At 43.3% G+C, this 27,531-nt stretch overlaps 1 protein-coding gene across 1 annotated transcript in view; it reads right to left on the bottom strand.

Annotated features, from left to right (window-relative positions):
• prkcq (protein kinase C, theta) overlaps positions 1–27,531 on the bottom strand; it is a 111,408-nt gene that overhangs the window by 74,259 nt on the left and 9,618 nt on the right. The window contains exon 3 of the mRNA XM_061914119.1: positions 3,538–3,759. Within this exon, the coding sequence (XP_061770103.1) occupies positions 3,538–3,655 (118 nt within the window). The 5' untranslated portion in view covers positions 3,656–3,759. The remainder of the gene's footprint in view (positions 1–3,537; positions 3,760–27,531) is intronic.

Genomic DNA, 27,531 nt, shown 5'->3' with positions numbered 1-27,531 from the left:
ATAATCCGGTGCGCCTTATATATGAACAAAGTTTCAAAATAGGCCATTCATTGAAGGTGCGCCTTTATAATCCGGTGCGCCTTATAGTGCGGAAAATACAGTAATTGTATGGAGTTTGTAGACCCCAGGAAGACTAGTGGGTTGTTGTGGCAACCAGCTAATGGGGATCCTTAATAAAATAAATCACACACACACACACACACACACACACACACACACACACACACACACACACACACACACACACACACACACACACACACATATATGTATATATACATATATGTAAGCTGTGAATATCTGCTGTACAGTATGTGTGTTTGGGTCCTATTTTTAGGAACACTACTACAAACCCTCACAATAATGTCTGATTGAATGTTAAAAACGTTATGACAGATCGCCTTAAAAAACAGAATGGAATTTTTCATTTTTTTTACTGAATGTGACAGCCAGAATATACATGAAAATAAAGAATGTGGGACTTACAATATTAACTATGAAGGATAAAACACTGAATATTGACAACATATGAACCTCACGCCCCCTTCTCCATCCACATATTTTACAATCAAGCGAAACGCAACAAAAATAGCTAAATATGAACGCGAAGGGTAAAAAAAAAACCCTGCTACAATCTCATATATCTGAAACATCACTAAACTTTTGAACTTTGTTGCAAAAATCTCCTTCCATGTCTGTCCCTGTCACCCACATTTCAGGCTCTGGAAACACTTCGTGGAAACTCTCCCACCCACATTGCTTGGTGCCTCGTCTGACCTGCTGTGACTTACATTACCATAGTAACGGACTAGATTACCATAGTAACTAATGACATTACCATAGTAACTAATGACATTACCATAGTAACGATTTAGATTACCATAGTAACTAGTATATCATGCTAAAGCGCGGATTCCAACCATTGAAACATTTTGTATAGTTGAAGACTTACTGTACAGTCATTAGAAAACAAGAGTGCGCATCATATCGGCAGCTACACTTTCCATCTTAAACATCTAAAAAAAATTATTTGGGAATGTCCGGCGGGCCAGATTGAAAAGCTCAACGGGCCGTAATTTTCCCAGGTTTGCATTATAATATTTATGCTTAAAATACAAGCTTTTGCATTGAGCCCTGAAATCAGGTGGCGACTTGTCCAGGGTGTACACCGCCTTCCGCCCGATTGTAGCTGAGATAGGCTCCGGCACCCCCCCACCACCCCGAAAGGGACAAGCGGTAGGAAATGGATGGATGGATGCATTATGATATTTCCATCCATCCATCGATTTTCTACCGCTTGTCCCTTTCGGGGTCGCGGGGGGCGCTGGTGCGTATCTCCGCTACAATCGGGCGGAAGGCGGGGTACACCATGGACAAGTCGCCACCTTATGTTAAAAAAATAAGCTTTTGCATTGAGCCCTGTGATGAGGTGACGACTAACCTCCCCCGCGACACCGAAAGGGACAAGCAGTAGGAAATGGATGGATGGATGCATTATAATATTTATGTGTAAAAAAATAAGCTTTTGCATTGTGCCCTGTGACTTGTCCAGGGTGTACACCGCCTTCCGCCCGAATGCAGCTGAGATAGGCTCCAGCATCCCCCCGCCACCCCGAAAATGACAAGCGGTAGGAAATGGATGGATGGATTGCATTGAGTACATGTATTTTTTTTCTAATATATGTATTTTTTTTCTTACTAATACATTTAGTAAGAAGATATAAAGTACTTATTATTTCCAGGCTTTCAAGGGCCAAATAAAATGACGTGGAGGGCCAGATCTGGCCCCCGAGCCTTGAGTTTGACACCTGTGCAATAGACAAAGATACTTAATGGCGTGCAAACTACAAACCTCGTTTCCGTATGAGTTGGGAAATGTTGTTAGATGTAAATATAAACGGAATACAATGCTTTGCAAATCATTTTCAACCCATATTCAGTTGAATATGCTACAAAGACAACATATTTGATGTTTAAACTGATAAACATTTTTTTTTGCAAATAATCATTAACTTTATAATTTGATGCCAGCAACACAGGACAAAGAAGTTGGGAAAGGTGGCAAAAAATAGTGATAAAGTTGAGGAATGCTCATCAAACACTTATTTGGAACATCCCACAGGTGTGCAGGCTAATTGGGAACAGGTGGGTGCCATGATTGGGTATAAAAACAGCTTCCCAAAACATGCTCAGTCTTTCACAAGAAAGGATGGGGCGAGGTACACCCCTTTGTCCACAACTGCGTGAGCAAATAGTCAAACAGTTTAAGAACAACGTTTCTCAACGTGCAATTGCAAGAAATTTTGGGATTTCAACATCTACGCTCCATAATATCATCAAAAGGTTCAGAAAATCTGGAGAAATCACTCCACGTAAGCGGCATGGCCGGAAACCAACATTGAATGACCGTGACGTTCGATCCCTCAGACGGCACTGTATCAAAAACCGACATCAATCTCTAAAGGATATCACCACATGGGCTCAGGAACACTTCAGAAAACCACTGTCACTAAATACAGTTTGTCGCTACATCTGTATGTGCAAGTTAAGCTCTACTATGCAAAGTGAAAGCCATTTATCAACAACATCCAGAAACCCCGCCGGCTTCTCTGGGTCCGAGATCGTTTAAGATGGACTGATGCAAAGTGGAAAAGTGTTTTGTGGTCTGACGAGTCGACATTTCAAATTGTTTTTGGAAATATTCGACAGCGTGTCATCTGGACTAAAGGGGAAGCAAACCATCCAGACAGTTTTCGACGCAAAGTTCAAAAGCCAGCATGTGTGATGGTATGGGGGTGCATTAGTGCCCAAGGCATGGGTAACTTACACATCTGAGAAGGCACCATTAATGCTGAAAGGTACATACAGCTTTTGGAACAACATATGCTGCCATCTAAGCGCCGTCTTTTTTATGGACGCCCCTGCTTATTTCAGCTAGACAATGCCAAGTCACATTCAGCACGTCTTACGACAGCGCGGCTTCGTAAGAAAAAAAAAGAGTGCGTGTACTTTCCTGGCCCGCCTGCAGTCCAGACCTGTCTCCCATGGAAAATGTGTGGCACATTATGAAGCGTAAAATACGACAGCGGAGATCCCGGACTGTTGAACGACTGAAGCTCTACATAAAACAAGAATGGGAAAGAATTCCACTTTCAAAGCTTTAAAAATTATTTTTCTCAGTTGCCAAACGTTTATTGAGTGTTGTTAAAAGAAAAGATGATGTAACACAGTGGTGAACATGCCCTTTCCCAAGTACTTTGGCATGTGTTGCAGCCATGAAATTCTAATTATTGTTTGCAAAAAATAAATAAAAGTTTATGAGTTTGAACATCAAATATCTTGTTTTTGTAGTGCATTCAACTCAATATGGGTTGAAAAGGATGTGCAAATCGTTGTATTCCGTTTATATTTATATCTAACACAATTTCTCAACTCATATAGAAACAGGGTTTGTAGTACTAACAATACGTGTACAAATAGATGCCGTATGACAATGAAGAAGAACTAAGCAGGCGACGTACAGTAACAACTTCCCACCTGTATCGACGGCCTCCTTCATGTAGACGGCACAGTACGGGTTGAGGACTTCCTCGTGGTACGCCAGGCCGGGGTCTATCTCAAACTTGGAGAAGCCGATGCGCAGGAAGGGCGACATGTTGCCGCTGTCAGCACCAGACGAGATGTGAGGACCTCAACCACCTTTTCTCCTCTGCCAGAGACGGGCTGCGGCGGGGGCGGGGACGGGGGAGGGAGGAGAACCTGCGAGAGGAAGATGAGAAAGGAGGTGTGACATCAGAGATGACGCCGCCGGCACGCCAGCTTCCCTCCCCGACAGCAGCAGGCGGGAGGGCTCCTCTTAAGTCTGCGAGAATCAGAACTGGCGGCAGGACCTTCAAACACCATCTGTCCATGCAGGATCACCCTTTTCTGTGTGCACTACACACAAATAAAGGGCAACGGCTTTCACTTTGTGGCAGTCGATGTGATATTTGAGTCGGGTGTGCGTGTGTGTGTGTGTGTGGCTATTAATACATCTGAAATCCTAAACGTAGCTCATGAACAGTGCTGAAGACATATATGTATATAAGTCCTTCCCTCTTTTGCAGCTACAGTACAGGTCAAAAGTTTGGACGCACCTTCTCATTCAATGTTTTTTCTTTATTTTCATGACTATTTACATTGTAGACCAGACCTGGGCAAAGTTGAGCTTTTAAATCTGGCCTGCCGGACCTTCCCGAATCATTTTTTTTAGATGTTTAAGATGGAAAGTGTGGTTGGAATCGGCACTCTTGCATGATAAACTAGTTACTACAATCATCTAATTAGTTACTATGTGCGGAGGGGGGCGTGGCCTGTGGGCCTGCTATGGCCCGGGGTGTGCCAGGACCGGCCACGAAGACAGAGAAATGTGAGTGGATGGCCCAGGTGGGCCTGGGTTATCAAATCACCTGTTGCCTTTATTAGCAGCAGCCAGTATGAGACCCGGCGTACCACAAGGAGGTCCTCAACCCGTACTGAGGCCGTCGATACAGGTGGGCAGTTTTTACTGTATGTTGCCTGGTTAGTTCTTCTTCTATTGCACAGGTGTCAAACGCAGGGCCCGGGGGCCAGATATGGCCCGCCACGTCATTGTATTTGGCCCTCCAAAGCCAGGAAATAGTATGCGTCATTAAAGTACTTTACATCTTCTTGCTAATTGTATTAGTTTTTTCCATTTCGCCATCGAAAAAAAAAAAAAAAATACATGTACTCAATGCAATCGATCCATCTATCCATCCATTTCCTACCGATCCATCCATCCATCAATTTCCTACCGCGTGTCCCTTTCAGGGTCGAGGGGGTGGGGTTGCTGGAGCATATCTCAGCTGCATTCGGGCGGAAGGCGGGGTATACCCTTGACAAGTCGCACCCCCATCACAGGGCTTAATGCAATCGCATATTTTTTTAAACATAAATATTATGATGCAGACCTGGGAAAATGACGGCCCGTTAAGCTTTTCAATCTGGCCAGCCGGACATTCCCAAATAATTTTTTTTTAGATGTTTAAGATGGAAAGTGTGGGCAGAATCGGCACTTTTGCATGATAAACTAGTTACTACAATCATCTAATTAGTTACTATGTGTAGAGGGGTGCGTGGCCTGCTGCGGACCGGGGTGTGCCAGGACCGGCCACGAAGACAGCGACAGGTGAGTGGATGGCCCAGGTGGGCCTGGGTTATCAAATCACCTGTCGCCTTTATTAGCAGCAGCCGGTATGAGACCCAGCGTACCACGAGGAGGTCCTCAACCCGTACTAAGGCCGTCGATACAGGTGGGCAGATGTTACTGTACGTCGCCTGGTTAGTTCTTCTTCTATTGCACAGGTGTCAAACGCAAGGCCCGGGGGCCAGATCTGGCCCGCCAGATCATTTTATTTGGCCCTCCAAAGCCTGGAAATAGTACGCGTCATTAAAGTACTTTACATCTTCTTGCTAATTGTATTAGTTTTTTCCATTTTGCCATCGACAAAAGAAAAAAAAATACATGTACTCAATGCAATTGATCCATCAATCCATCCATTTCCTACCGATCCATCCATCCATCCATTTCCTACCGATTGTCCCTTTCGGGTTCGCGGGGGTGGGGGGTGGGGTTGCTGGAGCATATCTCAGCTGCATTAGGGCAGAAGGTGTCATGACACTGAGTCGAACCCGCGTTTCCTCGGCGGCTGGAGCTGCGGCCGCCTCTGCTGACAGCGCGCCAAGATGCGCCTCCTTTGACAGCGCACTCAGACTTGTCCCCACTCGTGCTGAGGGCAGCACGCCTGCGCAGCAACAAGCCTGTGGTCAATCAACAATCGACACACCTGAACTTGATGAAAGGGAGCGGCATAAAGACCAGCAGACCCAAGGAACCTTTGCCAGAACGTCGCTAACCTTCCCGTAAGCTTCACGTCTGGCATCCCCTTCCCCGTGATTTCCTCACCTTTGCTTTGCTCTCTCTCTCTGTGTATCCCTGGTTCATGTCTCTTTGTGTGTTCACAGTGACTCCCCTGCCTTCCGTGATCAAGCCTTGTCCTTCGACATCCAACCGGATTCCTGACTGCCCTCCTCGATCCACGACCTCCCTGCTCGGACCCAGACTACACTGCCTCGCTCCTCCCCACGACCCATTGCCTGTCCACGAACTGCCTCTTCGTCTTGCCCCTCGTGATTCGACGAAAGATTACAACCAACACTCACAGACAACAACCCTGGGTAACATTTACATTATTAATATTACACATAGTCACACTCATTCACTTAGAGTAGCATACACATGTCATATATTTATCAAAGGTTTAAAATAAACCTTGAAAGAACCGCAGTTCTGTCCTGGTTGTCACCTCCTTCCTTTTGAACATAACAGTACGTTCTGGCCAACAACATGTCGGAACCAGGTGACAACGGTAAGCCCCAGCCCCGGACATCCAGATCCTCCGACCTGGCAATCCTTAGCTCCGTGGTTAGCGAACATCAGGTTCGTTTTTCTGCCCTTGAGGACAAATTAGAGAGAGACTTTACCCGACTACATTCCAGACTGGACAACATGTGCCCTGGGGCCAGTCCAGGACCTGTGGAACCCCCACATGCTTCTCCAGTCAGAAGACCTGAACACAGTATTCTGGAACGAGAGCCCAGAATTGCCAGCCCTAGACCCTTTGAGGGGGACTTTGAACTATGTCGAGGGTTTTTGGTACAATGTGACCTCATCTTTCGTCACCAGCCCTCCCGCTATTCCTCCGATGGTGCCAAGATTGCATTTATATTTTCTTTGCTTTCCGGCCCGGCTCTCAAGTGGGCTACTGCCGCAGTCGACAGGACCATGGGGCTCAACTCCGACTATTCTGCATTCCGTGTGGAATTTCAGGCTGTTTTTGATCACCCCAAGGATGGGGGAGACGCGGCCGGACGTCTGCACTCCATCTCACAGGGCTCACGTTCCGTGGCAGCCTATACCCTGGAATTCCGGACCCTGGCGGCGGACAGCGGTTGGGGGGACACGGCACTCCAAAGCGCATTCCGTCGCGGCCTCTCTGAAGAGATTAAAGATGGTCTGCTGAGAGACAGACCTCTTTCCTGCAAAGACCTCATTGAACTGGCCCTCCAATTTGACTTAAGACTTTGTGAGCGAGCAGCAGAGCGAGACCAGAGAGCTGCCTCCAGGAGCCAAACTCTGCCTACCTTCAAGGCAGAGGTGGAACCAGACCGTTCCTCTAATACCACTACTATCCAGGTGAACCATACCTTATTCCCCCGTAATGAAGAAAATCCAGACATACTGCTCCCCACTATTCTGGCCTGGGACAAGAGGAGCATTCAAGTACAGGCATTTGTGGACTCTGGAGCTGACGAAAGTCTTTTGGACTACAAGTTCGCCCGGCAGATGGGCATTCCCTTGATCTTCCTGGACAAGACGCTGCCAGCACAGGCCCTGGATGGACGGCCATTGGGCCCCATCAAATACCGCACGGAGCCCCTTTCCATGACCATTTCTGGTAACCATAAGGAGACCATCAGCCTATGGGTGCTGGAGGCTCCAGTAGCCCCACTTGTGCTTGGAAGATCTTGGCTTCGTCACCACAATCCCCATATTTCCTGGACTTCCGGCAGAATCCTAGCTTGGGGCACACCATGCATGGCCAACTGTCTTGGGTCGGCATCCCCACCAGTCCGCCAATCCACTACCCCGACTCCCAAGGCTGATCTATCCCTGGTTCCTGCTTGCTATCACGACCTAGCTGAGGTCTTCAGTAAGGTACGTGCTCTGGGACTACCCCCTCATAGGCCCTATGACTGTGCCATTGAATTACTCCCTAACGCTACCCTGCCGTCTAGTCGCCTTTACAGTTTGTCTCTTCCAGAGAAGGAGGCCATGAGGAAGTATATTTCGGAGGGTCTTGCCACGGGCATAATTACCCCGTCCAAGTCTCCACTGGCGGCGGGATTCTTTTTTGTGGCCAAGAAGGACGGGTCACTTCGGCCCTGCATTGATTACCGTCACCTCAACAACATTACCATCAAAAACAAGTACCCTCTTCCGCTACTCAACTCTTCCTTTGAGTCCTTGGCACCTGCAACCATATTCACCAAACTGGATCTTCGGAACGCCTATCACCTGGTACGTATCAGAAAGGGAGACGAGTGGAAAACTGCCTTCAACACCCATATGGGGCATTATGAGTATCGGGTAATGCCCTTTGGACTTACTAACGCACCTGCAGTTTTTCAAACACTAGTTAACGACATCCTCCGTGACATGCTGGATCAATTCGTGGTTGTGTACCTTGACGATATTCTGATTTTCTCCCGTAACCTCTCTGATCACCAGCAACATGTCCGACGTGTCCTGCAACGCCTCTTGGAAAATTGTCTATTTGTTAAGGCAGAAAAATGCTGCTTCCACTCCTCTTCGGTTGAATTCCTGGGATTTGTGGTCGAAAGGGGTCATATAAGACCCGACCCGAAGAAGGTGGAGGCCGTGGTGAAGTGGCCGCAACCAACCACAAGGACGGAACTTCGGAGGTTCCTCGGCTTTGCCAGCTTCTACCGACGATTCATCCAGAACTTCAGTAGGGTTGCGGCACCGCTCCACGCTCTCACGTCTACAAACGTGCCTTTCGTGTGGACTCTTTTGGCTAGGAAGGCCTTTGAGGAACTAAAGGAGCGTTTTGTTTCCGCCCCCATTCTAGTCCACCCCGACTTGGACACTGCCTTCTTGGTTGAGGTGGACGCCTCAGACTCGGGGATTGGGGCTATTCTCTCTCAAAGATCCAAGAGTGACAATTTGATTCACCCTGTTGCCTTCTTCTCTAGACGTCTGACTCAGGCCGAACAGAACTATGATGCTGGGAATAGAGAGTTATTGGTGGTCCACGAGGCCCTGGTGGAATGGAGACACTGGCTGGAAGGAGCTAGACACCAGTTCCAGATTCTGACCGACCACAGCAACCTTCTGCACATCCGAGCTGCAAAAAGAATCAACAATCGCCAGGCAAGGTGGCAGCAATTTTTCTCCCGCTTCAATTACGTGCTCTCTTTCAGACCAGGTTCCAAGAACACTAAGGCTGACGCTCTATCCCGGTTATTTGTAAGAGAGTCCACCTGTCCGTCAGAGGCGGAACCCATCCTTCCTCCCACTCGTATTGTGGGGATGGTAACCTGGAAGGTGGAGGACCTGGTAAAATCTGCGCTGCGTTCCAATCCAGGACCAGGAGGTGGACCACCCAACAAGCTGTTTGTCCATCAGGAGCTACGACCCAGAATCCTGGATTGGGGGCATTCCAGCCTGTTTTCTTGCCATCCAGGTTTTCAACGAACCCTATCACTGCTGCGAAGACGTTTTTGGTGGCCATCCATGGCCAAAGACACTCGTGAGTTCATCGCTGCTTGTTCTACTTGTGCCCGTAGCAAGACGTCACACAGGCCTCCTGCTGGTCTCCTTCACCCTCTCTCCATTCCTGCCCGTCCTTGGTCACACATTGCTCTGGATTTCGTCACGGGATTTCCAGCATCTAGAGGTAACACCACCATCTTAACTATTGTTGACCGTTTTTCCAAAGCAGCCCACTTCATTCCGCTCCGCAAGTTACCTTCTGCCTCAGAAACGTCTGAGCTTCTCACACAACACGTCGTCAAGCAACATGGTATCCCGGTGGATATCGTCTCTGACCGAGGCCCTCAGTTTACATCACAAATATGGAGAGCCTTCTGCAAGGGAATCGGGGCCTCGGTCAGCCTCACATCGGGATACCATCCCCAGAGCAACGGGCAGGCTGAGAGGGCGAACCAAAGCTTGGAGACCATGCTACGCTGTGTCGCCAGTCATCAACCTACGTCCTGGAGCAAATATTTGCCTTGGGTGGAGTTTTCCTATAACTCCTTGAAGAGCTCCGCTACCGGCATGTCTCCATTTGAGTGCTCGTTGGGTTATCAACCCCCCTTGTTTCCCCAACAGGAACTGGAAATCGCTGTGCCCTCGACTAGGGCTCATATTAGGCGGTGTCAGAGGGTGTGGAGAGCCGCTCGTGCGGCCTTAAAGAGGGCCTCTGAGAAGATGTGCCGCAACGCCAACCGTCATCGCATTCCAGCACCGTCGTATCAGCCAGGACAACAAGTTATGCTACTCACAAAGGACCTCAGCCTCCAGGTACCATCTAGAAAATTGGCGCCACGTTACGTTGGTCCTTTTGCCATCTTGTCCATCATAAATCCTGTGTCTGTCAAATTGGCTCTTCCACCCTCTGTCAAGCGGCACTCAGTGGTCCATGTGTCCCAGATTAAGCCGGTAGCGGAGAGTTCTCTGTCCCCTGCTACCCCTGCCCCTCCACCCTCGAGGTTCTTGCCGAATGGAGATCAGGTTTGGACGGTCAAGGAAATACTCAGGGTCCGTCGACAAGGTAGGGGGCTCGTTTATCTGGTAGACTGGGATGGATATGGGCCGGAAGACAGATCTTGGGTGCCTGCCTCCTATCTTGCCGACCCCTCTCTTCTGGAGGATTTCTACCGTGCCAATCCTGATGCTCCCCGGCGCTCGTCGGGGGCCTCGCATAAGGGGGGAGGTACTGTCATGACACTGAGTCGAACCCGCGTTTCCTCGGCGGCTGGAGCTGCGGCCGCCTCTGCTGACAGCGCGCCAAGATGCGCCTCCTTTGACAGCGCACTCAGACTTGTCCCCACTCGTGCTGAGGGCAGCACGCCTGCGCAGCAACAAGCCTGTGGTCAATCAACAATCGACACACCTGAACTTGATGAAAGGGAGCGGCATAAAGACCAGCAGACCCAAGGAACCTTTGCCAGAACGTCGCTAACCTTCCCGTAAGCTTCACGTCTGGCATCCCCTTCCCCGTGATTTCCTCACCTTTGCTTTGCTCTCTCTCTCTGTGTATCCCTGGTTCATGTCTCTTTGTGTGTTCACAGTGACTCCCCTGCCTTCCGTGATCAAGCCTTGTCCTTCGACATCCAACCGGATTCCTGACTGCCCTCCTCGATCCACGACCTCCCTGCTCGGACCCAGACTACACTGCCTCGCTCCTCCCCACGACCCATTGCCTGTCCACGAACTGCCTCTTCGTCTTGCCCCTCGTGATTCGACGAAAGATTACAACCAACACTCACAGACAACAACCCTGGGTAACATTTACATTATTAATATTACACATAGTCACACTCATTCACTTAGAGTAGCATACACATGTCATATATTTATCAAAGGTTTAAAATACACCTTGAAAGAACCGCAGTTCTGTCCTGGTTGTCACCTCCTTCCTTTTGAACATAACAGAAGGCGGGGTACACCCTTGACAAGTCGCCCACCCCCCCATCACAGGGCTTAATGCAATCGCATATTTTTTTTAAACATAAATATTATGATGCAGACCTGGGAAAATTACGGCCCGTTAAGCTTTTCAATCTGGCCTGCCGGACATTCCCGAATAATTTTTTTTTAGATGTTTAAGATGGAAAGTGTGGTCGGAATCGGCACTTTTGCATTATAAAGTAGTTACTACAATCATCTAATTAGTTACTATGTGTAGAGGGGTGCGTGGCCTGCCGCGGACCGGGGTGTGCCAGGACTGGCCACGAAGACAGCGAAATTTGTGTGGATGGCCCAGGTGGGCCTGGGTTATCAAATCACCTGTTGCCTTTGTTAGCAGCAGCCGGGTTGAGACCCGGCGTACCACGAGGAGGTCCTCAACCCGTACTGAGGCTGTCGATACAGGTGGGCAGTTTTTACTGTATGTTGCCTGGTTAGTTCTTCTTCTATTGCACAGGTGTCAAACGCAGGGCCCGGGGGCCAGATCTGGCCCGCCACGTCATTGTATTTGGCCCTCCAAAGCCAGGAAATAGTACGCGTCATCAAAGTACTTTACATCTTCTTGCTAATTGTATTAGTTTTTTCCATTTCGCCATCGACAAAAGAAAAAAAATACATGTACTCAATGCAATCGATCCATCTATCCATCCATTTCCTACCGCTTGTCCCTTTCTGGGTCGGGGGTGGGGGTGCATATCTCAGCTGCATTCGGGCGGAAGGCGGCGTACACCCTGGACAAGTCTCCTCCGATCACAGAGCTTAATGCAATTGCATATTTTTTAAACATAAATATTATGATGCAGACCTGGGAAAATGACGGCCCGTTAAGCTTTTCAATCTGGCCTGCCGGACATTCCCGAATAATTTTTTTTTAGATGTTTAAGATGGAAAGTGTGGTCGGAATCTGCACTTTTGCATGATAAAGTAGTTACTACAATCATCTAACTAGTTACTATGTGTGGAGGGGTGCGTGGCCTGCGGGCCTGCTGCGGACCAGGGCGTGCCAGGACTGGCCATGAAGACAGCGACAATAATAATAATAATAATGGATTAGATTTATATCGCGCTTTTCTATTGTTAGATACTCAAAGCGCTCACAGAGAAATTGGAACCCATCATTCATTCACACCTGGTGGTGGTAAGCTACATCTGTAGCCACAGCTGCCCTGGGGTAGACTGACGGAAGCGTGGCTGCCAGTTTGCGCCTACGGCCACCAGTGTGAGCGGCACCGGGGCAAGGGTGAAGTGTCCGGCCCAAGGACATAACGACAGCGATTTGGATGTCAATAGGTGGGAAGCGAACCTGAAACCCTCAGGTTTCTGGCACGGCCGCTCTACTCAATATGCCATGCCATGAGTGGATGGCCCAGGTGGGCCTGGGTTATCAAATCACCTGTCGCCTTTATTAGCAGCAGCCGGTATGAGACCCAGCGTACCACGAGGAGGTCCTCAACCCGTACTGAGGCCGTCGATACAGGTGGGCAGATGTTACTGTACGTCGCCTGGTTAGTTCTTCTTCTATTGAACAGGTGTCAAACGCAAGGCCCGGGGGCCAGATCTGGCCCGCCACGTCATTTTATTTGGCCCTCCAAAGCCAGGAAATAATACGCGTCATTAAAGTACTTTACATCTTCTTGCTAATTGTATTAGTTTTTTCCATTTCGCCATCGACAAAAGAAAAAAAAATACATGTACTCAATGCAATTGATCCATCTATCCATCCATTTCCTACCGATCCATCCATCCATCCATTTCCTACCGCTTGTCCCTTTCGGGGTCACGGCGGAGGGGGGGTGGGGTTGCTGGAGCATATCTCAGCTGCATTAGGGCAGAAGGCGGGGTACACCCTTGACAAGTCGCCCACCCCCCCATCACAGGGCTTAATGCAATCGCATATTTTCTTTAAACATAAATATGATGCAGACCAGGGAAAATTACGGCCCGTTAAGCTTTTCAATCTGGCCTGCCAGACATTCCCGAATAATTTTTTTTTTTGATGTTTAAGATGGAAAGTGTGGTCGGAATCGGCACTTTTGCATGATAAACTAGTTAATACAATCATCTAATTAGTTACTATGTGCGGAGGGGGGCGTGGCCTGCGGGCCTGCCATGGCCAGGGGTGTGCCAGGACCGGCCACGAAGACAGCGACAGGTGAGTGGATGGCCCAGGTGGGCCTGGGTTATCAAATCACCTGTCGCCTTTATTAGCAGCAGCCGGTATGAGACCCAGCGTACCACGAGGAGGTCCTCAACCCGTACTGAGGCCGTCGATACAGGTGGGCAGGTGTTACTGTAAAAGACAAGCGTCTTTTTAAAGGATTCATTATTAATCATTGTATTTTATTTGTTATACAGCTGGGCCCAATACAAAAAGTGTTCTGCAAATATGTTGTTGGTGATATGCAGATGATAAATAACCGGGTTAGTTCTTCTTCTATTGCACAGGTGTCAAACGCAAGGCCCGGGGGCCAGATCTGGCCCGCCACGTCATTGTATTTGGCCCTCCAAAGCCTGGAAATAGTACGCGTCATTAAAGTACTTTACATCTTCTTGCTAATTGTATTAGTTTTTTCCATTTCGCCATCAACAAAAAAAAAAAAAAAAAATACATGTACTCAATGCAATCGATCCATCTATCCATCCATTTCCTACCGATCCATCCATCCATCCATCCATCAATTTCCTACCGCTTGTCCCTTTCAGGGTCACGGGGGTGGGGTTGCTGGAGCATATGTCAGCTGCATTCGGGCGGAAGGCGGGGTACACACTTGACAAGTCGCCCCCCCATCACAGGGCTTAATGCAATCGCATATTTTTTTAAACAGAAATATTATGATGCAGACCTGGGAAAATGACGGCCCGTTAAGCTTTTCAATTTGGCCTGCCGGACATTCCCAAATAATTTTTTTTAGATGTTTAAGATGGAAAGTGTGGTTGGAATCTGCACTTTTGCATGATAAACTAGTTACTACAATCATCTAATTAGTTACTATGTGTGGAAGGGGGCGTGGCCTGCGGGCCTGGTATGGCCCAGGGTGTGCCAGGACCGGCCACGAAGACAGCGAAAGGTGAGTGGATAGCCCAGGTGGGCCTGGGTTATCAAATCAACTGTTGCCTTTATTAGCAGCAGCCGGTAGGAGACCCGGCGTACCACGAGGAGGTCCTCAACCCGTACTGAGGCCGTCGATACAGGTGGGCAGATGTTACTGTACGTCGCCTGGTTAGTTCTTCTTCTATTGCACAGGTGTCAAACGCAAGGCCCGGGGGCCAGATCTGGCCCGCCGCATCACTTTATTTGGCCCTCCAAAGCCTGGAAATAATACGCGTCATTATAGTACTTTACATCTTCTGACTAAATGTATTGGTTTTTTTACTTTTCGACGAAAAAAAATACATTTATACAATGCGATCCATCCATCCATTTCCTACCGCTTGTACCTATCTGCTTGCCGGGAACTCATTGAAACACAAAGTTTTGTGATAAATTATTCTGACAAGGGTCTTTTTAAATGATTCATTAATAATCATTGTATTTAATTTGTTATACACCTAGACCCAATACAAAAAGTGTTCTGCAAATATGTTGTCGTTGATATGCAGACGATAAATAAGCCTATACTCCAACCCCCAAGCCGGACTTTGAACAGCCCTGCTGCACTGAAATTATGCAGTAATATTTTCCCTAATGATAAAATGTGGTTGTTTAGAGGTTGGTTATAATGTAGTGCTTCCTGCAGAGTTTCATAAGAGCAATGGTAAAAGGGAAGTGAAGAGCTGTGACTGTTAACGTGTAAATCATGTCAAATGTCAGTAGCCATAAAGCAGCCAGGAAGCGGACCCAATTACAAAATTCGAGCGTCAGATCAACGCAGAACCCGACATGTCGACAAAAAAACCTGCTGGGAGGATTCTTCAACGTTGCAGGACGACGTGGATCCGACGTTAGATATCGACCTTTTCTCAATTTACAGATACTACGATATAGAAATTTTGTTTCAGTATTCGATGTGAAAGGATTGTATTTTTAATTGAATTAGGGGACAGCGTGGCACAGTTGGGAGAGAGGCAGGGTGCAGGTAAAAAGGTAGCCTAATGCTTAAACTAAAACTAAACAAAAGGTGAGTGCCCCTTAAGAAAAGGCATTGAAGCTTAGGGAGGGCTATCCAAAATGAAACTAAAACTGAACTGGCTACAAAGGAAAAAAAACAACAGAATGCTGGACGACAGCAAAGACTTACTGAGCATATTAGTGGGATTTTTTTTAACTGTCTTTGCTCAAAGAATAATAATAAATCAAGGGGGGGGGGGATTGCATATTTTTTTGTGTTTGCCTTAAAAACAGAGTTTTCTCTTAGGGCATGAAATAAAACTAAACTTTTTTAGATGTCCAAAGTCGGGACCCGGGGTGGACCGCCGCCTGTGCATCGGTTGGGGACATCTCTGCACTGCTGACCTGTCTCCGCAAGGGGTGGTCTCCTGCTGGTCCCACTATGGACTGGACTCACAAAATTATGTTAGATCCACTATGGACTGGACCCTCACTATTATGTTAGATCCACTATGGACTGGACTCTCACATTATTATGCTAGATCCACTATGGGCTGGACTCTCGCTATTATGTTAGATCCACTATGGACTGGACCCTCACTATTATGTTAGATCCACAATGGACTGGACTCTCACTATTATGTTAGATCCACTATGGAGTGGACTCTCACTATTATGTTAGATCCACTATGGACTGGACTCTCACTATTATGTTGGATCCACTATGGACTGGACTCTCACTATTGTTAGATGCACTATGTACTGGACTCTCACTATTATGTTAGATCCACTATGGACTGGAAACTCATTACTATGTTGGATACACTATGGACTGGACTCTCACAAGATGATGCTAGATCCACTATGGATTTGACTCTCACTATTATGTTAGATCCACTATGGACTGGACTCTCACATTATTATGCTAGAGCCACTATGGACTGGACTCTCACTATTATGTTAGATCCACTATGGACTGGACTCTCACTATTATGTTAGATCCACTATGGACTGGACTCTCACATTATGCTAGATCCACTATGGACTGAACTCTCACACTATTATGTTAGATCCACTATGGGCTGCACTCTCACTATCATGTTAGATCCACTATGGACTGGACTCTCACTATCATGTTGGATCCACTATGGACTGGACTCTCACTATTATGTTAGATCCACTATGGACTGGACTCTCACTATTATGTAAGATCCACTATGGACTGGACTCCCACTATTATGTTAGATCCACTATGGACTGGAAACTCACTACTATGTTGGATACAATATGGACTGGACTCTCACAAGATGATGCTAGATCCACTATGGACTGAACTCTCACACTATTATGTTAGATCCACTATGGACTGGACTCTCACTATCATGTTAGATCCACTATGGACTGGACTCTCACTATCATGTTAGATCCACTATGGACTGGACTCTCACTATTATGTTAGATCCACTATGGACAAGACTCTCAATATTATGTTAGATCCACTATGGACTGGACTCTCACTATTGTTAGATGCACTATGTACTGGACTCCCACTATTATGTTAGATCCACTATGGACTGGAAACTCACTACTATGTTAGATACAATATGGACTGGACTCTCACAAGATGATGCTAGATCCACTATGGACTGGACTCTCACTATTATGTTAGATCCACTATGGACTGGACTCTCACATTATGCTAGATCCACTATGGACTGGACTCTCACATTATGCTAGATCCACTATGGACTGGACTCTCGCTATTATGTTAGATCCACTATGGACTTGACTCTCACATTATTATGCTAGATCCACTATGGACTGGACTCTCACTATTAGGTTAGATCCACTATGGACTGGACTCTCACTATTAGGTTAGATCCACTATGGACTGGACTCTCACTATTATGTTAGATCCACTATGTACTGGACTCCCACTATTATGTTAGATCCACTATGGACAGGAAATTCACTACTATGTTAGATACAATATGGACTGGACTCTCACAAGATGATGCTGGATCCACTATGGACTGGACTCTCACTATTATGTTAGATCCACTATGGACTGGACTCTCACATTATTATGCTAGATCCACTATGGGCTGGACTCTCGCTATTATGTTAGATCCACTATGGACTGGACCGTCACTATTATGTTAGATCCACTATGGACTGGACTCTCACTATTATGTTAGATCCACTATGGACTGGACTCTCACATTATTATGCTAGATCCACTATGGGCTGGACTCTCACTATTTTGTTAGATCCACTATGGACTGGACTCCCACTATTATGTTAGATCCACTATGGACTGGACTCCCACTATTATGTTAGATCCACTATGGACTGGAAACTCACTACTATGTTAGATACAATATGGACTGGACTCTCACAAGATGATGCTAGATCCACTATGGACTGGACTCTCACTATTATGTTAGATCCACTATGGACTGGACTCTCACATTATGCTAGATCCACTATGGACTGGACTCTCGCTATTATGTTAGATCCACTATGGACTTGACTCTCACATTATTATGCTAGATCCACTATGGACTGGACTCTCACTATTAGGTTAGATCCACTATGGACTGGACTCTCACTATTAGGTTAGATACACTATGGACTGGACTCTCACTATTATGTTAGATCCACTATGTACTGGACTCCCACTATTATGTTAGATCCACTATGGACAGGAAATTCACTACTATGTTAGATACAATATGGACTGGACTCTCACAAGATGATGCTGGATCCACTATGGACTGGACTCTCACTATTATGTTAGATCCACTATGGACTGGACTCTCACATTATTATGCTAGATCCACTATGGGCTGGACTCTCGCTATTATGTTAGATCCACTATGGACTGGACCGTCACTATTATGTTAGATCCACTATGGACTGGACTCTCACTATTATGTTAGATCCACTATGGACTGGACTCTCACATTATTATGCTAGATCCACTATGGGCTGGACTCTCACTATTTTGTTAGATCCACTATGGATTGGACTCCCACTATTATGTTAGATCCACTATGAACTGGACTCTCACTATTATGTTAGATCCACTATGGACTGGACTCTCACTATTATGTTAGATCCACTATGGACTGGACTCTCACTATTATGTTAGATCCACTATGGACTGGACTCTCACTATTGTTAGATGCACTATGTACTGGACTCCCACTATTATGTTAGATCCACTATGGACTGGAAACTCACTACTATGTTAGATCCACTATGGACTGGACTCTCACAACATGATGATGGATCCACTATGGACTGGACTCTCACTATTATGTTAGATCCACTATGGACAGGACTCTCACATTATTATGCTAGATCCACTATGGACTGGACTCTCGCTATTGTTAGATCCACTATGGACTGGACTCTCACTATTATGTTATATCCACTATGGACTGGACTCTCAATATTATGCTAGATCCACTATGGACTGGCCTCTCACTATTATGTTAGATCCACTATAGACTGGACTCTCACTATTATGTTAGATCCACTATGGACTGGACTCTCACTATTATGTTAGATCCACTATGGACTGGACTATCAAAATAGGTCCGGGGCACAGGCAGCAGGGCCATCAAAAAATTTTGAATGTCATTTTACATTTTCTAGATATTATTATTAACAAACAGGACATATTTAGAACGACGGCACGACAGAATATTCAATGGTGAAATGTGAAAATAAGCCTCTTTTGGCGGAACACATGATTCCACCTCCAGGTAGAGAATGGTGCAAACTATTTCGTGGTACTCAGCTCCAAATCTGCAAAATGGTGTTTATAGTCTTTTTGGCGCCTGAGATCTTGATATAGAGTCGGTATGCTCACAATCGTATCAATGCTGTGCGCCTGCTGGGAACTTCCTGTCGTCACTCTTACAACCAGTCGTCACACTTCCCTTCCTACTCGCCGTGGTTTGAAGTTTCCGCTCGAAGCATCGGGTGGGCGAAGCTGCCGCTACACATGTCGACTTGACACTTTTCAGACTTTTTCTTTGGGGGGGGGGGGGGGGCTGCAAAAGCTTGTCAAAGTGATACAAACCTGCTTGGAGATTACAAAGTCCGTTTCCATTTGAGTTGGGAAATTGTGTTAGATGTAAATATAAACGGAATACAATGATTTGAAAATGATTTTCAACCCATATTCAGTTGAATGCACTACAAAGACAAGATATTTGATGTTCCAGCTCAGAAACTTTTTTTTTTTTTTTTGCAAATAATAATTAACTTAGAATGTAATGGCTGCAACACGTGCCAAAGTAGTTGGGAAAGGGCATGTTCACCACTGTGTTACATCACCTTTTCTTTTAACAACACTCAATAAACGTTTGGGAACTGAGGAAACTAATTGTTGAAGCTTTGAAAGGGGAATTCTTTCCCATTCTTGTTTTATGTAGAGCTTCAGTCCTTCAACAGTCCGGAGTCTCCGCTGTCGTATTTTACGCTTCATAATTAGGGTTGGGTATTGAGTATCGATTGGAACCGGGACTAACTTTCCAATTCTCCCGGAATTGTTCAAAAGTTTAAATTTCGATTCCTAGTTTCGATACCCCGTCCGCCGACCAGAAGAAGAAGCCGCTGAACACCAACGAAGAAGCGGCCACCGCCGGAAGTGTTAGCATAGCCTTGCATTTGACACCTGTGCAATAGAAGAAGAACTAACCAGGTGACGTACAGTAACAACTGCCCACCTGTATCGACGGCCTCAGCACGGGTTGAGGACCTCCTCGTGGTACGCTGGGTCTCATACCGGCTGCTGCTAATAAAGGTGACAGGTGATTTGATAACCCAGGCCCACCTGGGCTATCCACTCACCTGTTGCTGTCTTCGTGGCCAGTCCTGGCACACCCCGGTCCGTGGCAGGCCCGCAGGCCACGCACCCCTCCACACATAGTAACAAATTAGATGATTGTAGTAACTAGTTTATCATGCAAAAGTGCAGATTCTGACCACACTTTCCGTCTTAAACATCTAAAAAAAATTATGCGGGAATGTTTCCGGCAGGCCAGATTGAAAATCTTAACGGGCCGTAATTTTCCCAGGTCTGCATCATAATATTTATGTTTAAAAAAAAATGCGATTGCATTAAGCCCTGTGATGGGGAGGCGACTTGTCCAGGGTGTATGCCGCCTTCCGCCCGAATGCAGCTGAGATATGGTGGGTGGTCGGCGCAGCGCGTCAAAGACGGGAAACCCATTTATTTGTACTCCATGAACTCTGAGGTGCTTCATCATGTTCGACGTGCACCCTCCTAAGCACGAAACAGTCCTGTCGCACGTGTTACATTTCGCCGATATTTCATTTTTTTTTAGTAAAATAAAGCCACACTTTCGACCGCCGACGCCCGCTATCCGTGCTTGACTGACTCGCTCGGCTACATAGGCTCGGCTATGCTAACACTTCCGGCGGTGGCCGCTTATTCGTTGGTGTTCAGCGGCTTCTTCTTCTGGTCGGCGGAGCTAAACTAATTGATACTGGGCTAAGCAGTAACAGCAACATTACATGTTTGTTTATGTTTGCAGGGATATGGTGAAAACTCTCAACCCAAAATACATACCACCTTCCAGGGACTACCTGGCAAACACATGGTACAAGAAAAAAATACATGTACTCAATGCAATCCATCCAATTCCTACCGCTTGTCCCTTTCAAGGTCGGGGGGGCATATCTCAGCTGCATTCAGGCGGAAGGCGGCGTACACCCTGGACAAGTCGCCCCCCCATCACAGGGCTTAGTGCAATCGCATATTTTTTCAAACAGAAATATTATGATGCAGACCTGGGAAAATTACGGCCCGTTAAGCTTTTCAATCTGGCCTGCCGGAAACATTCCCGAATAATTTTTTTTAGATGTTTAAGACGGAAAGTGTGGTCGGAATCGGCACTTTTGCATGATAAACTAGTTACTACAATCATCTAATTTGTTACTATGTGTGGAAGGGTGCGTGGCCTGCGGGCCTGCCGCGGACCGGGGTGTGCCAGGACTGGCCACGAAGACAGCAACAGGTGAGTGGATAGCCCAGGTAGGCCTGGGTTATCAAATCACCTGTCGCCTTTATTAGCAGCAGCCGGTCTGAGACCCAGCGTACCATGAGCAGGTCCTCAACCCGTACTGAGGCCGTCGATACAGGTGGGCAGTTGTTACTGTACGTCGCCTGGTTAGTTCTTCTTCTATTGCACAGGTGTCAAACGCAAGGCTATGCTAACACTTCCGGCGGTGGCGGCTTATTCGTTGGTGTTCAGCAGCTTCTTCTTCTTGTCGGCGGACTTATGCTTTTTTTCCGGTCGGCGGACTGGGTATCGAAACTAGGAATCGAAAATTAAACTTTTAAACAATTCCGGAAGAATCGGAAGGTTAGTCCCGGTTCCAATCGATAGTCGATACTTAACCTTAATTATGAGGCGTAAAATACGACAGCCGAGACCCCGGACTGTTGAACGACTGAAGCTTTACAGAAAACAAGAATGGGAAAGAATTCCACTTTCAAAACTTCAACAATTAGTTTCCTCAGTTCCCAAACGTTTATTGAGTGTTGTTAAAAGAAAAGGTGATGTAACACAGTGGTGAACAGGCCCTTTCATCTAATCATCTGTTGTCTTTAATAGTAAGCAGCCGGGAGCAGGAAGAGAGAGGATACGGACGTGACTGAAAAGTCCTGTTCTGGGGGAGAAAAACTTTTAATATAACCTATATACATGAAAACCTTTGTTAAAAACTTCACACTTGGCTCTTGTGCCGTGTCTACAGAGGAACTGCTAGGAAGCAACTTCCACAATATCATTTATAGACACACACACATTGGCCCCCCACATACATATTTTCTCTCAATATGCCCCCCCCGAGTCCAAATATTTGCCCAACTCTGCTCGAGATCAACTTCAGATCTATCTGTTGATATAAAGTTTTGTTTTTGTTTATGTTTCATGCCCTCAGAGAAAACCCTGTTTTCAAGGCAAACACAAAAAATATGCAATATTTCCCCGCTAAATTTTTCAAAATGAAATATTTGATGTGAACTTATGTATGGCTTAAACAGGTAAATAATTCATAACATTGATTTTAATTCATTATTATTTTTTGAGGAAGGACAGTTAAAAAAAAACAAAACAAAAAAAAAACACTAAAATGCTCAAAGATCTAAAATGGCCCCGGTCAAAAAAGTGTTAAAATACATCTTACATTATTTTCTTGAATTATATTTCAGATCTTTTCATTCAACGGGACGGCGCAGTGGAAGAGTGGCCGTGCGCAACCCGAGGGTCCCTGGTTCAAATCCCACCTAGTACCAACTTCGTCACGTCCGTTGTGTCCTCAGCAAGACACTTCACCCTTGCTCCTGATGGGTGCTGGTTGGCGCCTTGCATGGCAGCTCCCTCCCTCAGTGTGTGAATGTGTGTGTGAATGGGTAAATGTGGAAGTAGTGTCAAAGCGCTTTGAGTACCTTGAAGGTAGAAAAGCGCTATAGAAGTACAACCCATTTATTTATTTATAACTTTTAATAGCAAAAACACAAAATACATAATTTTTTCCCCAACAAATATTTCAAAGTGGAATATTTTATGTGTCCCAATTGGAGCCTTGAATTAGTTGATTCATAACATTGATTTTGATTCATTATTATTTTTTGTGGAAGGAAAGTTTAAAAAAATAAAAATAAAATCCCACTAAAATGCTCAGAGATCCAAAATGGCCCGGGTCAAAAAAGTGTTAAAATACATCTTATATTATTTTCTTTAATTATTTTTCAGATCTTTTCATTCAACTTTTAATAGCAAAAACACAAAATACATAATTTTTTCCCCAACAAATATTTCAAAGTGGAATATTTTATGTGTCGGAATTGGAGCCTTGAATTAGTTGATTCATAACATTGATTTTGATTCATTATTATTTTTTGTGGAAGGAAATTTAAAAAAAATAAAAATAAAATACCACTAAAATGCTCAGAGATCCAAAATGGCACCGGTCAAAAAATTGTTAAAATACATCTTACATTATTTTCTTGAATTATTTTTCAGATCTTTTCATTCAACTTTTAATAGCAAAAACACAAAATACATAATGTTTTCCCCAACAAATATTTCAAAGTGGAATATTTTATGTGTCGGAATTGGAGCCTTGAATTAGTTGATTCATAACATTGATTTTGATTCATTATTATTTTTTGAGGAAGGACAGTTTAAAAAAAATAAAAAATAAAATCCCACTAAAATGCTCAGAGATCCAAAATGGCCCCGGTCAAAAAAGTGTTAAAATACATCTTACATTATTTGCTTGAATTATTTTTCAGATCTTTTCATTCAACTTTTAATAGCAAAAACACAAAATACATAATTTTTTCCCCAACAAATATTTCAAAGTGGAATATTTTATGTGTCGGAATTGGAGCCTTGAATTAGTTGATTCATAACATTGATTTTGATTCATTATTATTTTTTGAGGAAGGACAGTTTAAAAAAAAAAAAAAAAAAAATCCCACTAAAATGCTCAGAGATCCAAAATGGCCCCGGTCAAAAAAGTGTTAAAATACATCTTACATTATTTTCTTGAATTATTTTTCAGATCTTTTCATTCAACTTTTAATAGCAAAAACACAAAATACATAATTTTTTCCCCAACAAATATTTCAAAGTGGAATATTTTATGTGTCGGAATTGGAGCCTTGAATTAGTTGATTTATAACATTGATTTTGATTCATTATTATTTTTTGTGGAAGGAAAGTTTTAAAAAATAAAAATAAAATACCACTAATATGCTCAGAGATCCAAAATGGCCCCGGTCAAAAAAAGTGTTAAAATACATCTTACATTATTTTCTTGAATTATTTTTCAGATCTTTTCATTCAACTTTTAATAGCAAAAACACAAAATACATAATTTTTTCCCCAACAAATATTTTAAAGTGGAATATTTTATGTGTCCCAATTGGAGTCTTGAATTAGTTGATTCATAACATTGATTTTGATTCATTATGATTTTTTGTGGAAGTGTGAATGTTGTCTGTCTATCTGTGTTGGCCCTGTGATGAGGTGGCGACTTGTCCAGGGTGTACCCTGCCTTCCGCCCGATTGTAGCTGAGATAGGCGCCAGCGCCCCCCGCGACCCCGAAAGGGAATAAGCGGTAGAAAATGGATGGATGGATGGAAGGACAGTTTAAAAAAAAATAAAAAAAATACCACTAAAATGCTCAGAGATCAAAAATGGCCCCGGTCAAAAAAGTGTTAAAAAACATCTTACATTATTTTCTTGAATTATTTTTCAGATCTTTTCATTCAACTTTTAATAGCAAAAACACAAAATACAAAATTTTTTCCCCAACAAATATTTCAAAGTGGAATATTTTATGTGTCGGAATTGGAGCCTTGAATTAGTTGATTCATAACATTGATTTTGATTCATTATTATTTTTTGAGGAAAGACATTTTAAAAAAAATAAAAATAAAATCCCACTAAAATGCTCAGAGATCCAAAATGGCCCCGGTAAAAAAAGTGTTAAAATACATCTTATATTATTTTCTTGAATTATTTTTCGGATCTTTTCATTCAACTTTTAATAGCAAAAACACAAAATACATAATTTTTTCCCCAACAAATATTTCAAAGTGGAATATTTTATGTGTCGGAATTGGAGCCTTGAATTAGTTGATTCATAACATTGATTTTGATTCATTATTATTTTTTGAGGAAGGACAGTTTATAAAAAAAATAAAAAAAATACCACTAAAATGCTCAGTGATCCAAAATGGCCCCGGTCAAAAAGGTGTTAAAATACATCTTATATCATTTTTTTTAATTATTTTTCAGATCTTTTCATTCAACTTTTAATAGCAAAAACACAAAATACATAATTTTTTCCCCAACAAATATTTCAAAGTGGAATATTTTATGTGTCGGAATTGGAGCCTTGAATTAGTTGATTCATAACATTGATTTTGATTCATTATTATTTTTTGAGGAAGGACAGTTTATAAAAAAAATAAAAAAAATACCACTAAAATGCTCAGTGATCCAAAATGGCCCCGGTCAAAAAGGTGTTAAAATACATCTTATATCATTTTTTTAAATTATTTTTCAGATCTTTTCATTCAACTTTTAATAGCAAAAACACAAAATACATAATTTTTTCCCCAACAAATATTTCAAAGTGGAATATTTTATGTGTCGGAATTGGAGCCTTGAATTAGTTGATTCATAACATTGATTTTGATTCATTATTATTTTTTGAGGAAGGACAGTTTAAAAAAAATAAAAATAAAATCCCACTAAAATGCTCAGAGATCCAAAATGGCCCCGGTCAAAAAAGTGTTAAAATACATCTTACATTATTTTCTTGAATTATTTTTCAGATCTTTTCATTCAACTTTTAATAGCAAAAACACAAAATACATAATTTTTTCCCCAACAAATATTTCAAAGTGGAATATTTTATGTGTCGGAATTGGAGCCTTGAATTAGTTGATTCATAACATTGATTTTGATTCATTATTATTTTTTGAGGAAGGACAGTTTAAAAAAAATAAAAATAAAATACCACTAAAATGCTCAGAGATCCAAAATGGCCCCGGTCAAAAAAGTGTTAAAATACATCTTATATTATTTTCTTGAATTATTTTTCAGATCTTTTCATTCAACTTTTAATAGCAAAAACACAAAATACATAATTTTTTCCCCAACAAATATTTCAAAGTGGAATATTTTATGTGTCGGAATTGGAGCCTTGAATTAGTTGATTCATAACATTGATTTTGATTCATTATTATTTTTTGAGGAAGGACAGTTTAAAAAAAATAAAAAATAAAATACCACTAAAATGCTCAGAGATCCAAAATAGCCCTGGTCAAAAAAGTGTTAAAATACATCTTACATTATTTTCTTGAATTATTTTCAGATCTTTTCATTCAACTTTTAATAGCAAAAACACAAAATACATAATATTTTCCCCAACAAATATTTCAAAGTGGAATATTTTATGTGTCCCAATTGGAGCCTTGAATTAGTTGATTCATAACATTAATTTTGATGTATTATTATTTTTCGTGGAAGGACAGTTTAAAAAAATAATAAAATAAAATCCCACTAAAATGCTCAGAGATCCAAAATGGCCCCGGTCAAAAAAGTGTTAAAATACATCTTACATTATTTTCTTGAATTATTTTTCAGATCTTTTCATTCAACTTTTAATAGCAAAAACACAAAATACACAATATTTTCCCCAACAAATATTTCAAAGTGGAATATTTTATGTGTCGGAATTGGAGCCTTGAATTAGTTGATTTTGAGGCATTATTAAACCCAAACTCAACCCCCTCTGCAGCCTTGCCATCATCCACACTTACCAACTGCCTGGAGGAGATAAGGTGTGGATGAAACACAATTTTCTTCAACTAAACAGCTCCAAAACTGAAGTGTAAAAATGCAGAGGTGGGTAGAGTAGCCAGAAATTGTACTCAAGTAAGAGTACTGTTACTTTAGAGATTTATTACTCAAGTAAAAGAAGGGAGTAGTCACCCAAATATTTACTTGAGTAAATGTAAAAAGTATGTTGTGAAAAAACTACTCAAGTACTGAGTAACCTGTTTGTTTAATGATTACGGCAACAAATAATGCACAAAAACATAAAAAATAGCAATGAGCAAATTCATAGCCAGGAATATCTCTTAAGCAACTAAAACAATAATATATATTAAATAATAAAACATGAAAATAAAAAAAATTAAGGAAAATTGAGCCACAATAACTTAACAGCCCCATAGGCTCAGTAGGCATTCATCGATTGATTGAAATTTGTATTAGTAGATTGCACAGTACAGTACATATTCCGTACAATTGACCACTAAATGGTAACACCCCAATAAGTTTTTCAACGTTAATCAATTACTTAATAAATGACCAAGTCGAGGTGATCTACCTCATATATATATATATATATATATATATATATATATATATATATATAACACAGTATATAATTTATAGTTATTTATTTTGCCATTTTTGTTGACATGTGTTTTAATGAATATACATGCATGTTTAACATATAGATTCCTATCTTTCATGAAGACAAGAATATAAGTTGGTGTATCACCTGATTCTGATG

The sequence above is a fragment of the Nerophis ophidion genome, linkage group LG10 (genome assembly GCF_033978795.1).
Source record: "Nerophis ophidion isolate RoL-2023_Sa linkage group LG10, RoL_Noph_v1.0, whole genome shotgun sequence".
Classification (NCBI taxonomy): Eukaryota; Metazoa; Chordata; class Actinopteri; order Syngnathiformes; family Syngnathidae; genus Nerophis; species Nerophis ophidion.
This window is presented reverse-complemented; position numbering and strand designations above follow the sequence as displayed.